The 15766-nt window shown below is 37.4% G+C and overlaps 1 protein-coding gene across 1 annotated transcript in view; it reads left to right on the top strand.

Moving 5' to 3' along the window:
• The window catches only part of HEATR5B (HEAT repeat containing 5B), a 58078-nt gene that overhangs the window by 13391 nt on the left and 28921 nt on the right, over nucleotides 1-15766 (top strand). Inside the window, exons 15-22 of the mRNA XM_054399220.1 lie at nucleotides 1748-1923; nucleotides 2961-3066; nucleotides 5755-5945; nucleotides 7901-8060; nucleotides 10531-10720; nucleotides 12040-12209; nucleotides 14447-14591; nucleotides 15437-15676. Coding sequence (XP_054255195.1) covers nucleotides 1748-1923; nucleotides 2961-3066; nucleotides 5755-5945; nucleotides 7901-8060; nucleotides 10531-10720; nucleotides 12040-12209; nucleotides 14447-14591; nucleotides 15437-15676 — 1378 coding nt within the window. The remainder of the gene's footprint in view (nucleotides 1-1747; nucleotides 1924-2960; nucleotides 3067-5754; nucleotides 5946-7900; nucleotides 8061-10530; nucleotides 10721-12039; nucleotides 12210-14446; nucleotides 14592-15436; nucleotides 15677-15766) is intronic.

The following is a 15766-nucleotide window of genomic DNA, read 5'->3' as shown; positions in this document are numbered from 1 at the left end:
TTTATAACACTACTTCTATGTTTGTGATTAGTTAATTAACCTAATTTATTTAACAGAAAACAATGTTCCCCATCTTGTTCTCTGTTACAATTTTTTTGAACCAGAAGAAATGTAAGTTCCACTTAGCATGTTTTGCAACAAAAGTGCTGTTGAAATATCGGTATTGCAAAATGGTCTTACTGCAAAAAAAAAAAAAAAGAAAAGATACAACTAGCTTTATAGGTGTAGTATGAAATCTTGATTTGGAAATGTTGGCACAATTTTGTTGGTGTGACAAGGGATTTGCTTCACTTGAAACACAGAAATTAAAAATTTAAATAAAGGAAGCAAGTATTGCTATGGAGATCTGTCTTTTTGGATCAACTGGTAATATTGATGCAGTTATCATTTTTCATGTGACCCTTTGAGAGAGAATGTTACGTGGGAAACAGCTTATTGATGTTAAGTAGTTGAGGAAACTGTCTGGTAATAGTGGACTCCTTGCTTTCCTAATTTGTGATGACCAAGAAGGAGCTGTCTGTCTCTTTTCAAGCCTTTTGCCTTCATACATTTCAAGCTCTAATCATGTAGAAAAAAATATTTGTTCCTCTGGGTGTGCCCACCAGTGTACCTCTGTCTTCATAACTCTGCTCGGATTTTTGATTTCTTGGTGAACTGTATTCCCTTGACAGCAAATCCTTCTGAGCATTTGCTGAACTGTGCCGTCATAAACTTTGCATCTCCTCAGAAATTTCTTGGTGTGAGGAGAAGAGGGAGCTGAAAATGCCTCTGCTGCCACAGCCCATGTAATAATGACAAGGTCTCTCAGAAGGCAGCTCTCTTGACTAAGCAGATCCAAAAGCTGAGGCTGATACCAAATATGAAAAACCAAGGGGAAACTTTCTGCGAAAAGATCAACTCATCAAAATAGCGAAAGAGTTTTTTAAACTTCCCTTATTTGTTGTGGTGAACTTCAGTCTTCAATCCACAAAGCCTTCTGGGACCCTCCACCACTTCTGTTTTGGTTATTATTATTTTTTTTTTTTAAACCCTGTTACGTGTAAAACACTGTCACCATCGGTAACTGAAACCCTTCAGTGCATTACAGGATTCTCTTGTGCTCTGTCACGTTTCTCATTTTTTAGAAATGTGGAGATCTCACAAAACGTTTGCTCTGTTCTATGAGTTTTAAGAATAATGCAGAAGTACTAGATTCTAATTTTGTTTCTTGATTAAAGAATAAATAAGGTATGAGTTTTTCTTCAGAAAGAATAGATGATTATTTAATCGTTTCTTGAGGATGTGATGGTTAAGAAGTATTTTCATGACAGGGATGTTAGTAATTTTAACACTGTTTGTAAATCTTTTTATGTAAGAAATCATTACAGCCAAAACATTTAGTACACTGTATTGCAATTCAGTGCTCAAACGGAGTGAATGAATAACTGTTTCTTCTGAAAAATGTCACTTTGTAGTCAGCGATGCAGAAGTTACTATTAGTGCCAGAATTAATCTCTAATTTCCATCGCTAAGTGACAGGAGTGGTAGTTTGTGCATTTATCCAGCTGTTCACTGCTTGATCCTCCGAGATCTAGCTGGCTCTGTAATGCCAGTGTGTGTGTGTGCACTGGGGCACCGTAGTTGCATTCAGGGTTTTGTAACCTATTTTGTTCTAAGCTTCTGTATACATGTTTTGGTTATTTCCTGGCTCCAAATTTTATGTACAAAGATATATTCAAAGGTATTCATATTATGTGACGTTTTTCAGCTTCAGCCAAACAGTGCATCTGGAAGTGGTGCTTTGGAACATGATCCATCTTCTATTTATTTGCGCATCCCTGCTGGTGAAGCTGTGCCTGGTCCCCTTCCTTTAGGCGTATCTGTCATTGATGCATCGGTGGCTCTCTTTGGTGTGGTTTTTCCTCACGTCTCTTATAAGCATAGGTCAGTTTACATCAGTATTCAATTTCAGAATCTAATGCCTTGTTCTTTGGATAGTATTATGTTGTGATTAATGTTTTCTTTTCTTGAAATAAAAGCTTGTTTTGATATCAAGTGCCTTTAAATTCAGACTTTGGTATTTGATGTTAATAGTGTCTCAGAATTCCAGAATATGTCTACTCAGCTTAGAAATAAGATGATTTCCTCAGTTTTATTAATTTTGACTAAAACTGTTTGGCTTATAGTTGGCAAGTAATTTTTTTGCATGGTGAAAAAGAAGGAATTGAATTCCACTTATTTTACTTTGTGTTCCACATTGCCTTTGTGGAGTTAGGAGTTGTCAGGACTACTTTTATCACTCAGTTCAGCTAATTTGTCACTGAGCACAGAGTGAAAGTAGCTCTTGGACACATTTCAAAGTAAATTCTTTCAGTTCACTCCTCGTGGAAACAGTTTTCCCTCAGCAGTCAATTTTGTTTTTCAATAAACACAGGATGGACTTGAGGCCAGCTTGCTTTAATTCAACTTGAATTTATATCTGTTTTTAGCTATGGAAAGATTTAGCTGGGGAAATGCTGAGTAGTTAAGAATGCAAGATTATTCATTTTACCCCTCTGCTTGGTATCTTCTAAGGAGTACTCCTACCCCCTGTAATACTTTCTGACATTGTTAAATGGGGGCAAAATGAAGGTTAAATGGGGAATACTGTTGAAAAATTAATAGGAATATGGAGGGTAACACTGTTTTAAACGGTAGTGGAGAGGCTTTCTGGTTATACAAACAGTTGTATCTGAAAATTCATGTCCTTTTGATGGTGTTTTCTTTAAAAGGAATAGTAAACATTTGTTGAGAACCACCCAAGGGATATTTAGAATAATTCAATCCTTTCTACCTAAAATGAGTAACTTTTTCAACCCTTGAAGCATAAATTTTGTGACTGACCTTAAAAATACCCTTTTGGTGTGTGCTTTTTTTTTTTTTACCAGTTGTGTTTTAGTTTGTATTTTGAAACAATCATTATGTTCTTTATTTTGTTTCAGATTACAGATGTTGGATCACTTTGCTGAATGTGTCAAGCAGGCTAAAGGTGTTCGTCAGCAAGCTGTGCAGCTTAATATCTTTACAGCTGTTCTTAGTGCTTTGAAGGTAAAACTTGTAAATTTGTAATAGACGTCAAAGTTCATAAATTTGTATTTGATAGAAAAGGCTGTTAGAAAAGTGTTAGTAAAGTTATTGAGCAGTCAAATGCTTAATAACACCCAAACTGATTTTTTTTTTTTTTTAGATATTAGCATGAGATCCTGTCTGCATGTATTAGTATAGAGAACAGATGAGGCTATGTCATCAGCATTCTGTAGTATACAGACTGTCTTTTTTTTTTTTTTTTCCAAATTCAATCCTGTAGTTTTATTTGCTCTGAACTCATGGATTTAAGTTCTTTGTCATATATGCTCAAAAACCCCTTATGTTGTAGACTATTGTGCAGATAAGGCTCATGAAAATAAAAACAAAAATAGATTTGAGTTTCCATTTTGGATATCTTTGTTTTCTTTTGGATATTTTGTTTTCTTCTTAAGACTCCCTAGTATTGCACAGAATTCCAGATGCTTAGGGCTCTGGAGCCCATAGCACAGGAAGAACATTAACCTGTTGGAGTGGCTCCAGAAGAAGGCCGCAAAAATTATTTGATGGGTGAAACACTTCTCCTTTGAGGACAGGCTTGGTCCACCTGGAGAAGAGGAGACTGCAGGGGGACTTTATTTTGGCCTTTGGGTACCTAAAGGGAGCCTACAAGATAGATGGGGACAGTGTTTTTAGCAAGGCCTATTGCAACAGGACAAAGGGTTATGGTTTTAAACTGAGGATAGATTTGGACTAGATACATGGAAGAATTTTTTTACAGTTAGGGTGGTGGAACACTGGTCCAGGTTGCCCAGAGAGGTGGTAGAAGCTTCATCCCTGGAAATGCTGAAGGTCAGGTTGGATGAGGCTCTGAGCAGCCTAATCTAGTTAACAATGTTCCTGCTCACTGTGGAGAGGTTGGACAAGATGACCTTTAAAGATCCCTTCCAACCTAAAGCTTTCTGTGATTTTTGACATGTCCAGTCCCACTGACTTCAGTTACAGCTGTGTTCTGTTTCTACATCTGGGAGTCCAACCTCATGCTATTAAGTCTGGAATCTAGCCAGCAAGTCACAAGTAATATTCCTGAGAAATTCTTGGTTTCACTAACTTGCATTGCCTCAAGGCTTTCTAGAACACAGTGTCTCAGAGTGCAGGATTTTCTTTCTACTAGTCAAATGTCTTAAGGCATTTCTATTTTTTTTCCTGATGCTGTTTTGTATAGTTTCCAATTTATGAGTCTGTCAGACAATATCTGTCATTGTCATCTTTGATCATCTTCAGAGCAATTAACTCCTGTACGCTGAGAAAGCTGCTCTCATAGGAGTGCCAGCTTGTAATTAAAAATTGGATTAGTGTCTTGTCTGACTTTTGCTGTGAAAAAAAATTGCTGCCTAGGTTAAGCTAATTGTTACTGGGGCTCTGTGTCCTTGGTTGATGAGCAAAGCAGCACCTATACCAGGTCACACAGGAATGCATCTAGGTGGGTCTTGAATGTCTCCAGAGGAGACTCCACAACCCCGCTGGGCAGCCTGTTCCAGTGTTCCGTCACTCTCACAGTGAAAAAAATTTCCTCATGTTTATGTGGAACTTTGTATACCTCAAATTCCACCCATTGCCCCTTGTTCTGTCATTGGCCATCCCTGAAAACAGCCTGGCTTCATCCTCTTGGCTCTCACCCTTTACATATTTCTAAACAGTAATGAGGTCACCCATTAGTCTCCTTTTCCCCAAGCTAAAGAGCTTCCCTCCATCTCTCCTTGTAAGGAAAATGTTCCACTCCCCTAATCATTTTTGTGGCTCTGCACTGGACCTCTCAAGCAACTCCCTGTCCTTCTTGAACTGAGGGGCCTAGAACTGGATGTGATATTCCAGATGCGGCCTCATCAGGGCAGTGTAGAGAGAAATGCAAACCATGTTGCTTAAAGTTGAAAAGCAGATTCTGAGACAGTTGCCTGCAATTTCTTATGCGATGCCAAGTGGCCAAATACTTGCCAAATTTGAGCCAAAATGAGGATTTCGGATCAGAAAATAACAATCCGAGCTGTGCACTTCTTCCTCTGTAGTACGTGCAGTGTTTGTACTTTACGTATGTTTAATTATTTTTCCCAAAGTACAAGACTTCTTGAAAGCTGTAGTGAAAGATTATTTGCTATTAATGAAGTATGGGAACCAAAGAAGCTGCAGAAGCAGTATTCAGTGTTATTCTTCTGTAGAACGTTCATGTAACAGGCTGTATAAGCATTTGCAAAGATGTGGTTATTAAGAAAAAGTATTTTCCTATACTTAACATGCTTTTGATTTAAGTGATTCTTGCAGAAATTTAACTGAGTTGTGGTTTTCCTGTCTGGCAGAAAGAGATACTGCAGTGTTGTGTTTTTTTTTTTTTTTTTTTTTTTTTTTAAGCTTATCTCTCTGGGATATAGCCTATGTAAATCCAGCTCAGATTCAGTAGTGCTGAGGTGCATGCATTGGATGAAAAAGAACAGTGCAGCAAATCTGTATGTGAGATAGTGTGTTAGCAAACATAACATGGTGTATACTGTTGGGTTTGAATTTTATATGTTTTCAACCAGTATATTTTAAGATAAATGACCACAAATGTAAACAAAAGTACATAATTTTTAACTGAAGGTCTCAAATACAGTAAAGTTGTTCTTATATCATCCCTTTCTGCCTTGCTTTGGAATGTGCTTTCTTTTTCTCGTGTAGGGTTTAGCTGAGAATAAAAGCACATTAGGACCAGAAGAAGTCCGCAAATCTGCTCTGACGCTGGTAATGGGTGCCCTTGATAATCCTAACCCTATTTTGAGATGTGCAGCAGGCGAAGCTCTTGGCAGAATGGCTCAAGTGGTTGGAGAAGCCTCTTTCATTGCTAGAATGGCTCAATACAGTTTTGATAAGTAAGTTGGTTTTGATTCAGAATAGGAAATTAAAATATAATTAACATAGTTTGGAAGATTCTTCTTCTAAGTACCATATTGCTTGTTCTCTTCATGCTTGATTGCTATGATTGTGTAGATCTAACAAACCTTCAAATGAAGTCATCTTTCGGATCTGTTTCATGTGATTCTTTCAGAAATAAAAGCTGAGTTGTTAAAACTACTTGGAATGTGAAATGATACCAGTGAATATCTTTTGTCAAGTTACTTAAGGTGACTAAACTGCTTCAGATAGATTAAGTGCAGCTTACACTATTATGTCTGTAATGTGAATTGTGTGAGAGCAGTTCTGTTTCATCTGAACAACTTCTTTACATACTAATTTGGAAGGCTGAGGGACTTGGGACGTTTTAGCCTAAAGGAGAGAAGGCTGAGGGGGGATCTCATCAATGCTTATAATCAGTTAAATAGTGGGTGTTAGGAAGGTGGAGCCAGTCTTTTTTCCAGTGGTGACCTGTGACAGGACAAGGGGTAACAGGCACAAACTTGAACATAGGAAACTCTATCTAAACATGAGGACGAACTTCTTTACTTTGAAGGTGGTATAATACTGGAACAGGCTGCCTAGAGAGGTGATGGAATCTCCATCCCTGGAGTCATGCAAAACCTGCCTGGATGCCATTCTGTGCAACCTGCTGTAGGTGAACTTGCTCTGGCAGGGGGTTTGGACTAGATGATCTCCAGAGGTCCCTTTCAAACCCTATCATTCTGTGATTTTGGAATTTAATTTACCTACTGGCCCATAACTTTTTTCCATATTCTGTTGTTAGTCTCAGGTCTTTAGAAAGATGTCTAGTAGGTATAACAAGAAAGCATGTTTCCTAATTTTTGCATTAAATTTAAATCCTCAATCTATCTGCAAATCAGAATGGACCTGCTTCAGGGCTGTACCCTATATTTTTAGCTAGCCAGAGCTAGCCAAACTACATACACATAGCTTTGTTTCAACTCTTCTACCTCGGGGAATTAAATTTTCCCTGTTATTTTGTCTTGTAATGAAGTACATTATTTACTGTCTTTCCTTAAATTTCTATTACAGGGACTATTTCCTGGGTTTCTTATCTAAGATTCAAGTTGTTAATGGTTACCAGTCTATCGACACTGTCAAGTAAATTTTCTAAATATCTGAGATTGGCATTTACTTTGCTTCTGGCTTAAGAGCATACTTTCCTCTCATATGGATGATTAGGAAAAAATACTCTTTATTTGTTCCGATTAGGGTATCCTTAATTTCTACCTTTTCCTCACCCCCTGAAAAGATTCTAATTAATGTGACGTGCGTTCAGAAGCAGAAATATCGTGGAAGATACTTAAAAGTCATTGCTTTATACAACAAGGTCATTTAGAATGCTATTAATTCTTCTATTATTTAAAAGACAAAAGGTAGCCTTATTGGAAAAGTCATAGAATTCAGCTGTGGATGAACACAGCTGTATTAAGAAGCTATTCAGTTGACTTTGCAGTGGAAGATGTAGCTATTTATTTTTTTGTTATTTCTCAATATATTCCATTCTTGGTTTCTTTTCACTTCAGTGGTCTAGCAGTGACTTTTCTGATTATTAAATTAATCTGCTTTAAACACTGGTAAACACTAGATGCTTCTCCTACATTCTTTCACTTCCAAAATTATTCTTCATCTCAAGTGTCAAGTTCTGACCAGGCAGAAAGAAACTAACTAAAATATATTTTTATTTCCACACTCCCCCCCAACCCTGGCCCCCTTCACTTAACCTTACACGTAATCTGGTTTAGTAGCAGTACAGGTAAGTACATGAGTTGTGTTTTTAAGGCTTCTCAAGATCTTGTAAGGTGGCCTGCAAAATTCTGCTAGTCATTTGCACTGCTATGGTACTTGAAGGGTTCTTTGTAACAAATGTAGTAAATTACATGATTTCCTTTTATTTAAACATTGATAGGTTGAAGTCTGCTCGAGATGTTGTATCAAGAACAGGCCATTCTTTGGCTCTAGGTTGTCTCCATCGGTATGTTGGGGGAATAGGTTCTGGGCAGCATCTGAAAACTAGCGTCAGTATTCTCTTGGCTTTGGCACAAGATGGAACCTCTCCTGAAGTCCAGGTAAAAACCACAGTCACTGCAAAAAGATTAAATTACCTGTTCAAATGTTCTTTAATAGAGATTGTCACATGTAAGGCAAATCACGTAGCATATGCCAGGGAGTGTGAAGGAAGTGCGTGAATAAACTCTTGCAGTACTGAATCTGAAATATGATGGCAGTTAGAACATAACCTAACTATTTGGGAAGCAGTTGCAAGTGGTCATGTTAATCCAGACTGACAATTATCTGATTGTCCGCTGAGCCAGAGTAATTAACTGTGGGTATATTCCCAGCTGACTGTAATTGTAAATCAAAATGTGTTAAGTTGTACCTTAGCAGTCTGAACTAAAAGTTCTGGTAACTGGCTAGTGGTTAGCATGTGATCAGTTGCTGGAGTCTCAGGTGATTAGCAGTAGTTTCCTCTGCAAGTAATTTCTGTGAATATCATCCTGTGATCACAGTATGGGAGTACATCATCTTTGGGTGATTATATTATGACAATAAAAGTCTGTTGCAAACTCAAAATGCAACTGGGGACAGAAGGGGACCTAGTAAGAGCCAAGACAAGGCAAAGGTGGGGTGGTTTCTATCCAGTATAGACTGTAGTCATGCGGACTCTCACAAGATGACAGCTTGACTGCTGGTAGAGTAAAAAGGGGACTAAATATGAACGCTTTTGGAGTTGCAGAATACGTGTAAACACTGCACAGTTCAGAAAGTTTCCTAAGCTGGAAATACTTGAAAATTGGGAGAATATGTTGTCTTTACTCTCCTGGGAGATATTTGAGGCAATAGTATGTTGATCTGTCTTTACTCTCCATTAAGCGTTGGTGGCTGCTGCTGTAAAAGAAAGGAAGGTTAGGTGGATGAATACATTTGTCTTCTACAGTATAAAGTTGAGTATTAGAGGGAGAAGTGTGGGTTTTTTTTTATTTTCTTTTTCCATTAATGAAATGCATCAAAGTACTAGAATAAAAGAATTCATTCAGATGGGAAAGACCCTTCAAAACCAAAAAACAAGCCCCATCCGCCTTCTTTGAGTAAAATCAAGTGTCTTGTCTGTAATTACTGTTCTTCAAAGTTTCTGGTGTAATTGCATGATGTAACAGGTAATATTTTTTGTCATTCTTTTCACAAATTACTGCAAGGAAGCAGTATCTGGAATAGTGACTGACTATTATGCTTCAGCAACAGCAAGCTGTGTGCTAGACATGAGTAGGGGCACTTAATACCCACAGACTGAGAAGGTGAAGCCTTCGGTAACTGTACAGAATCATACTTTCACCTTGATTTACATTGTTAACTTGATAGAACATGTACTGGAGAATGTTCTTGTTTCTTAGGACAATCATAAAAATCAAATTAATGAATCTTACCACTTAAGAAAATAAGCCCAGTTTTGTTTGGAGAGCATGCTTTAGAATATAGTAATCTATAAATACAATTTAAAGTCTCTTTTAAATTTCCTTAATTTATTTAAGGTGAGACAAAATTCAGTTTACATATGTAACTTCCTTTGTGTATGAGTAAGAAATTTTGAGGAATATAATTGTGTACTAATTATTTTAAAAACAGAATGGAAAGGATTACTGCTTTATGAAAAAAATTTGGAGTATAAAGGGGAAGCTCTGGTGGAGCCTGCACCACACCTGCCTTATTTTCTGTTGGGTGCATGACATTGGGCCACTGTGAAAAACTAAGCATTTAAACCTCATCCCTCACTAGATCAATGTGGATACACAGACACTGTGTGGGAATATGAGTAATGGTTATTTTCAGGAATGAAAGGATAAGCTGCAGTGTGCTATTATGTCATTAAGACTGTAAGAAGTGGTTATGTGGTTGCTAGTGCTAATGGGTTTTGGCTTGCATGAGAGGAGGATGGAGTAGTTTTAGAGGCAGGTCTTCCAGCATTAATCCACAGAGTCTAGCTTGGTAACTAATATTCTTTTAACTTAATCTTCTCAGTGCAATTGCATCATGTATTTAATGGAAGAAAATTTTGAAGTAAAGTAGAAAATGCATGTGAGCCTTGCAACTAGTCATGAAATCAGTTTCTACTGAATGTCAAAGGCATTTTTCGCTAAGGACTTTGTCAGCTGCCCATTTCAGACTCTATATCCAGTTTTACAGCAGAATGTTTCTACCTCCCGTCTTAAGAATCACTTTTTTTATATATATATTTTTTTTTTAAAGGGAGTGTGTGGGTTTTCTTTGTATTACTCAAAGTACTTAACGATTTTTTTCCTCAAATTCTTTATTGTCTTCATCTCCATTATCTTCACAGTAGCTGATAGCCAAATGTTAGAAGTATTTATAAATTCCCAGGTGATTGGTTGGGATTGACACCTTTGAAACACTTCATCTCAGTGGCTAACTAAACATTTTAAAGCAAGGATATACAGAGCTAGACTCAGCCTGCATAGAAAACTGCTTGAATTTCCTAAATGTACAACTGAAAAATATTCCTTTTTTTTTTTTTTTTGATAGACCTGGTCTCTCCATTCCCTTGCCTTGATAGTAGATTCTAGTGGACCAATGTACCGTGGATATGTGGAGCCAACTCTTTCTCTGGTTCTTACTTTACTCTTAACTGTTCCACCGTCACATACAGAAGTACATCAATGCTTAGGCCGATGTCTTGGAGCTATAATAACTACTGTCGGACCTGAGCTGCAAGGTCAGTGAGAATTTGGAAACAATCAATCTAGCTTGTATAAAGTGAATAATTTGAGATCTTAAATAGAAGAAAATGCATTTTTGGTTGTTGCAGTGTGGGGGAGGGGATGGGATGCTGACAAATTCAGTTACAGTCCTGCAAGCAGCCTCACTTCAGATCCTACTTACTACTTCTTGAGGCTTTTTTGACTGCAGTTGGAGATTTGCATATACAAGTTGCAGTGATATAGTAGGTAAAGGATGAGAAACACTCTTGCTGCATATTTTGCCATGTATATTTTTGTATTTATGTGGGGCAAGAGATGATTTCCTCTGCTTCAACACATGTTGATTTTATTTTTAGCTGATGGCAAGAGCCTAAGTTCAATATAATTGATAATACTGTGAACTGTAACTCATTTTCAGTCATTCCTGATGTTGTTAGATCACTGTACCCTAGTGTAGAGAAGGTCTTATCATGCCAAACGCTGTAGCTGAAATTTTCTTTTGCATGGCAAAATCTCAGATTTGTAACTTTGTCTAACTGGGCCATTTTGAAATATTTATGGGATGGTCTTTGATGCAGTGCCAGAGAGCCAGCCACTAGTGAAATTTTAACTCAAAATAACTGAACATAAATCTCTAGTTACGAAAAATGTCTAGATGGTTTAACTGAACTTGTGTATCTGCTTGCTGTGTGTTATCCTTTTGATATGGAATGTTACTAACTTTTTAAAATAACAATTTATGTAGGATATTTTCTGCAGGGTACATCTTTCTGTATTCTGAGATTGTTTTATAAACCTGATGTAGGTTGTTTCTTAAAGTACAGAATGGGATTATTTTTCAAATTAAATACTGTTCTTTGGAATGCTTGTTGTATTATAGAGCACTGAAACTCATCTAATGGAGCTAGTTGAAGACACTTACATATCCATATGTTAGCTTAAGTGTTAACTGATATTTTAGGAAAAGATTTGGTGCATAAAATGTTGCCCATATGGATAGAATCAAAGAGACTTTCAAAATATAAATTTAGATAATTTTACTGGCTTCATGTCCTGGGAAGATACTCTCAAAATATTCATGACTGAAAATCACTGATGTAAAATGTCATTTGGACAAGACGTTGTTTAACTGAGCTGAAAAGGAGAAATTGAAGCGCTCTGTAGTGTGTCTTTGAAGTTGTGCAAGTATTAATTTACAGAAGGAATTCAGAAAAGTTGCATGTTAATCTGTGAAGCATTAAAAATTCCTGCTTCTCAAAGGGTTAAAGCCTACATTTGTCATACAAAAACTTTGTTGTGTTAAGAATGGAAGAATGTTGTATTGCATCATTAGGTAATGGAGCTACAATTTCAACGATCCGCTCTTCATGTTTGGTGGGATGTGCCATCACCCAAGACCATTCGGACTCACTTGTTCAGGCAGCTGCCATATCCTGCCTTCAGCAGCTTCATATGTTTGCACCAAGACACGTCAACCTGTCCAGTCTGGTTCCCAGCCTTTGTGTGAGTACAAATGAATCCTTTTTGCTCCTCGTAAGTTTTCTGCATGTCCTTAGCAGAGAACACAAGTACTTAGCAAGATGTCAAGGATACCCATATGTAGTAAGTCCAGTTTGCAAAAATACTGTGGTTTAGTAAAAGAATGTTTATCTTCAAGCCATTTTGGATCTTTTCAGAATGCTGCCAAAATTGAAATAATCGGATCTTGATTCTCTTTCACCCGAGACAGCATAAGATAGCAAGCATTTTTATATAATATGTCTGAGCAAAAAGATACTGGAATACTTTGTTTCTTCCAACTGGTTGCACACACAAAAGGAAATACATTAATTGGGGAAAAAGAAGAGATTTTTGGATTTGTTTTACCACTGTCAGCATAGGAGATGCTGAGATTCAAATTCTACTGCTGCTAGCATTGCTTTCTCTTTCCATTAATGTTCTGTCAGTAGGTCCTGCTTTAAGCCAGGATGTGAGGCAGAGGCTGGGACCTAAAACATACCATAAGAGGAAAAGTGTTCTGTGTGGGTGTGTGCTTTGATATGGCACTTTTTTATTACTATTTTAAAATGACTTTCTAGAAGGTTCAGTGCTCCAATACTGAGAAATTTCTAAAGCTTCACTCTAATGTCTATTGCATGATTTGTAAAGTTCTTTGTGTCATTCTTTGTTGAACTGGTGGTTCTGTGTTATCTGAAGGAGTGTAATCCTACTTGCATCAGCACTGGACCTTTTTCTTAATCTGCCATCCAGGCTTTCCCTCGGGTATCCTCTCATTGTTCCATGCTTCCCTACATGCACTGAGCCTTCCTTCCTCCTACCACCAGTCTGGAGCACTCCTGCGAGTTCATCATGTTTTCCAGAATCTGTCACTTGGACTTTCACAAAATTTGGCATGAAAGGGGTGTAATGTACCCCAAAGCAGATAGGCCCTTTTGTATGAGTACCATGTACAACATTGTGAATGATCTCTATAGCTGTTTGCTCTGTAAGTAACAGACGATGAAGTTCATATAGGAACGACTAATACTGTTTTCAAAACTTTTCTTAGGGTTTTCTCTTTCCTCTATGGTCTTTGTACTTAGTTTGATAAGTTTTCTTCTGAATTGTCGTTTGCATTCCTTTATACTACAAATACATAGACAATATAGGCAAGGTCTTCCTTTACCTGCCCCATTAGCACTCTTCATTTCTTTCTGACTCACTTTTGAATGGAAACGATGCCATGTATCAAATCAAACCACACAGTTCTGCAACTGAGTTTAATTTCATCATTCATTGGCTTCACAAGCACTACTTTGTTTTGTAAATTAAAACAGGGAATATTCTTTCCATTTAATTAAATCCCCTAAATGTTCTGTGTTTTGGTTCCATTAAAACAACAAGTGTGATACTTAGAGGTTTGCTTTTTTTCAGGACTAAAGCCTTGTATATTCATATATATGGAATAAGGATCTACTGTTAATACGCTTTAGAAATTATACAGTCCCTTTGTTTAGGAAAGCAGTTGCCATCCACATAATAACCTAATACCAAGAAAGGAAATAATGTTTGGTTAATTAAAAACAAATTCTCCAGGTTAAATAAAGAATTGGAGCACTCTAAAATTCTTCCACTGTGGAAAAACAGACAGCTCTTGGTGCAGCTATATGCTCTCAGGAAAACAGAGTCCACACACAATTCTTCTGTGAGAAAAATATTTGCCTGTGCTTAAGGTGATTCAAAAGGTGTTACAAGCTATCACTGGTTAGCAAAGAAATCTGAAGCTGTCTTACTTGGAGGCACTTACAAAAATACTCTGCCATAAATTCTATTACAATTCTGAAATAAAAAGTTTTATGATAGCTGTCTTGTGTGGTGCAGCTGATAATGGTTTGTTGTTTAAAAGAATGTGATTTACACCTGTATCAGATTATGAGATTTGGAAGTACTGTAGGGTGTAACAGATTGGAAAATATAGTTAGTCTAAATCACACCGGCACAGTAGTTCTAATAGTTAAACTCCTATCTCTTTAATCAGATAACAGCTGTTGGCTCTGTCTATATGTCAGCTTTAGTTTTTATTTGCACGTTATAGAAAGTGCTTACTTCTTCAGTTTCAAGATCTTGTGAAGAGCTTAGTACTTAGCAGCTCACACATGGACTTAAAACTGAAAAGCAGAATGCCGTTAGTCCTTAACAAAACTGATTTACTGATGTAGTAGCACAGCAGTTCACTCACCTGTAATGGTTCTGAATTTTAGGTTCATTTGTGCAGCTCCCACTTGCTACTTCGCCGGGCTGCAGTTGCATGTTTACGACAGCTTGCTCAGAGGGAAGCAGCAGAAGTATGTGAATATGCCATGAGCTTAGCAAAAAATGCTGGAGACAAAGAAAATGGTGGCATCAGTAAGTATTTTTTTCATGTGGCCTTTTTGTAACAGTTGAGTGCAGGTATGTGTGCATGTGTACAGTTTGCCTTCAGAGAACGGGGAAAAACTCACCCCAAGAACTCGTATCAACTGTAGAAAAACTGTCCCTGCCAGCTCCAATAACTTCTGGCCACACCCTACTTACCTCTTGAATTTCACTTATAATTTAATGTTTTTGTAAAGTTCAGACTTGCGCTTCTCTGCCCCATTAAGACTGACAGTCAGATAGGGAATATGGTGCATATACAGAGTTTTACAGTTTTCCTGGCATTGACTTAGTCATATGCTATTTGACTGAGATTTCTGGATGTGTTACATGCTGTTAGCAGGATGTCTGCAAAGCCTGTGCACTTTGCTCACTGGTTCAGTTCTTAGATGTATCTTTTTATTTTGATAATAGAATTAACAATATTGATCAGGATATTCTTCATACAAACATAGAATTGTGAGCTTACTTGTATTAAATAACACCAGTTGACTCATCTCTGGAAAGGTTCTTTAGAGTCCAGTACTATTAGGGAGTTTTACAAATTCATGGGGTATGTACTTTGAAGAGAGAGAGGTGGTTTTTTTTTGGCTAGTTTTGTCTTTTTTTTTTTTTTTAATACTAGGAGTTGTTTTTTTGCCTCCAGAAAATAAATCAAATTAATTGCTGTATTAGAAGATTTCTAGTTCTAATTCAGAAGAAAGTCAGTAACATCTTGGTTTATCGTTACCTGACCTATGCACACAAATACGTGATACCCAAGTCTGGTCTGTTATTCCAAATTTAAAACCTGAGTTACTGATTTTTAAAATGATTTTGCATTAATCACTTTGCAGATATTAATCCTTTTGCACCAGGAGCTGGTTCTCGGCGAGATGGTCATTCCCGGCATCAGGGGGTTAATATAACAGAGACAGGCCTCGAAGGTGTCCTTTTTGGAATGCTGGATCGGGAGACTGATCGGAAGTTGTGCTCAGATATCCACGATACTCTAGGACATATGTTGTCATCGCTGGCCGTAGAAAACCTTTCCCACTGGCTAATGCTTTGTAAGGATGTCCTTGCAGCTTCCAGTGGTAAGTGATCTATAGTGTTCCTGGTATTGGCATCTTCTTGTGCTATTTGTTGGGAGCTTGTCCTTTATCCTAGTTGAGATGTAGCTTATA

The sequence above is a fragment of the Indicator indicator genome, chromosome 2, assembly GCF_027791375.1.
Source record: "Indicator indicator isolate 239-I01 chromosome 2, UM_Iind_1.1, whole genome shotgun sequence".
Classification (NCBI taxonomy): domain Eukaryota; kingdom Metazoa; phylum Chordata; class Aves; order Piciformes; family Indicatoridae; genus Indicator; species Indicator indicator.
Note: the sequence above shows the minus strand (reverse complement) of the source record. Positions and strands in the feature narration are given on the sequence as shown.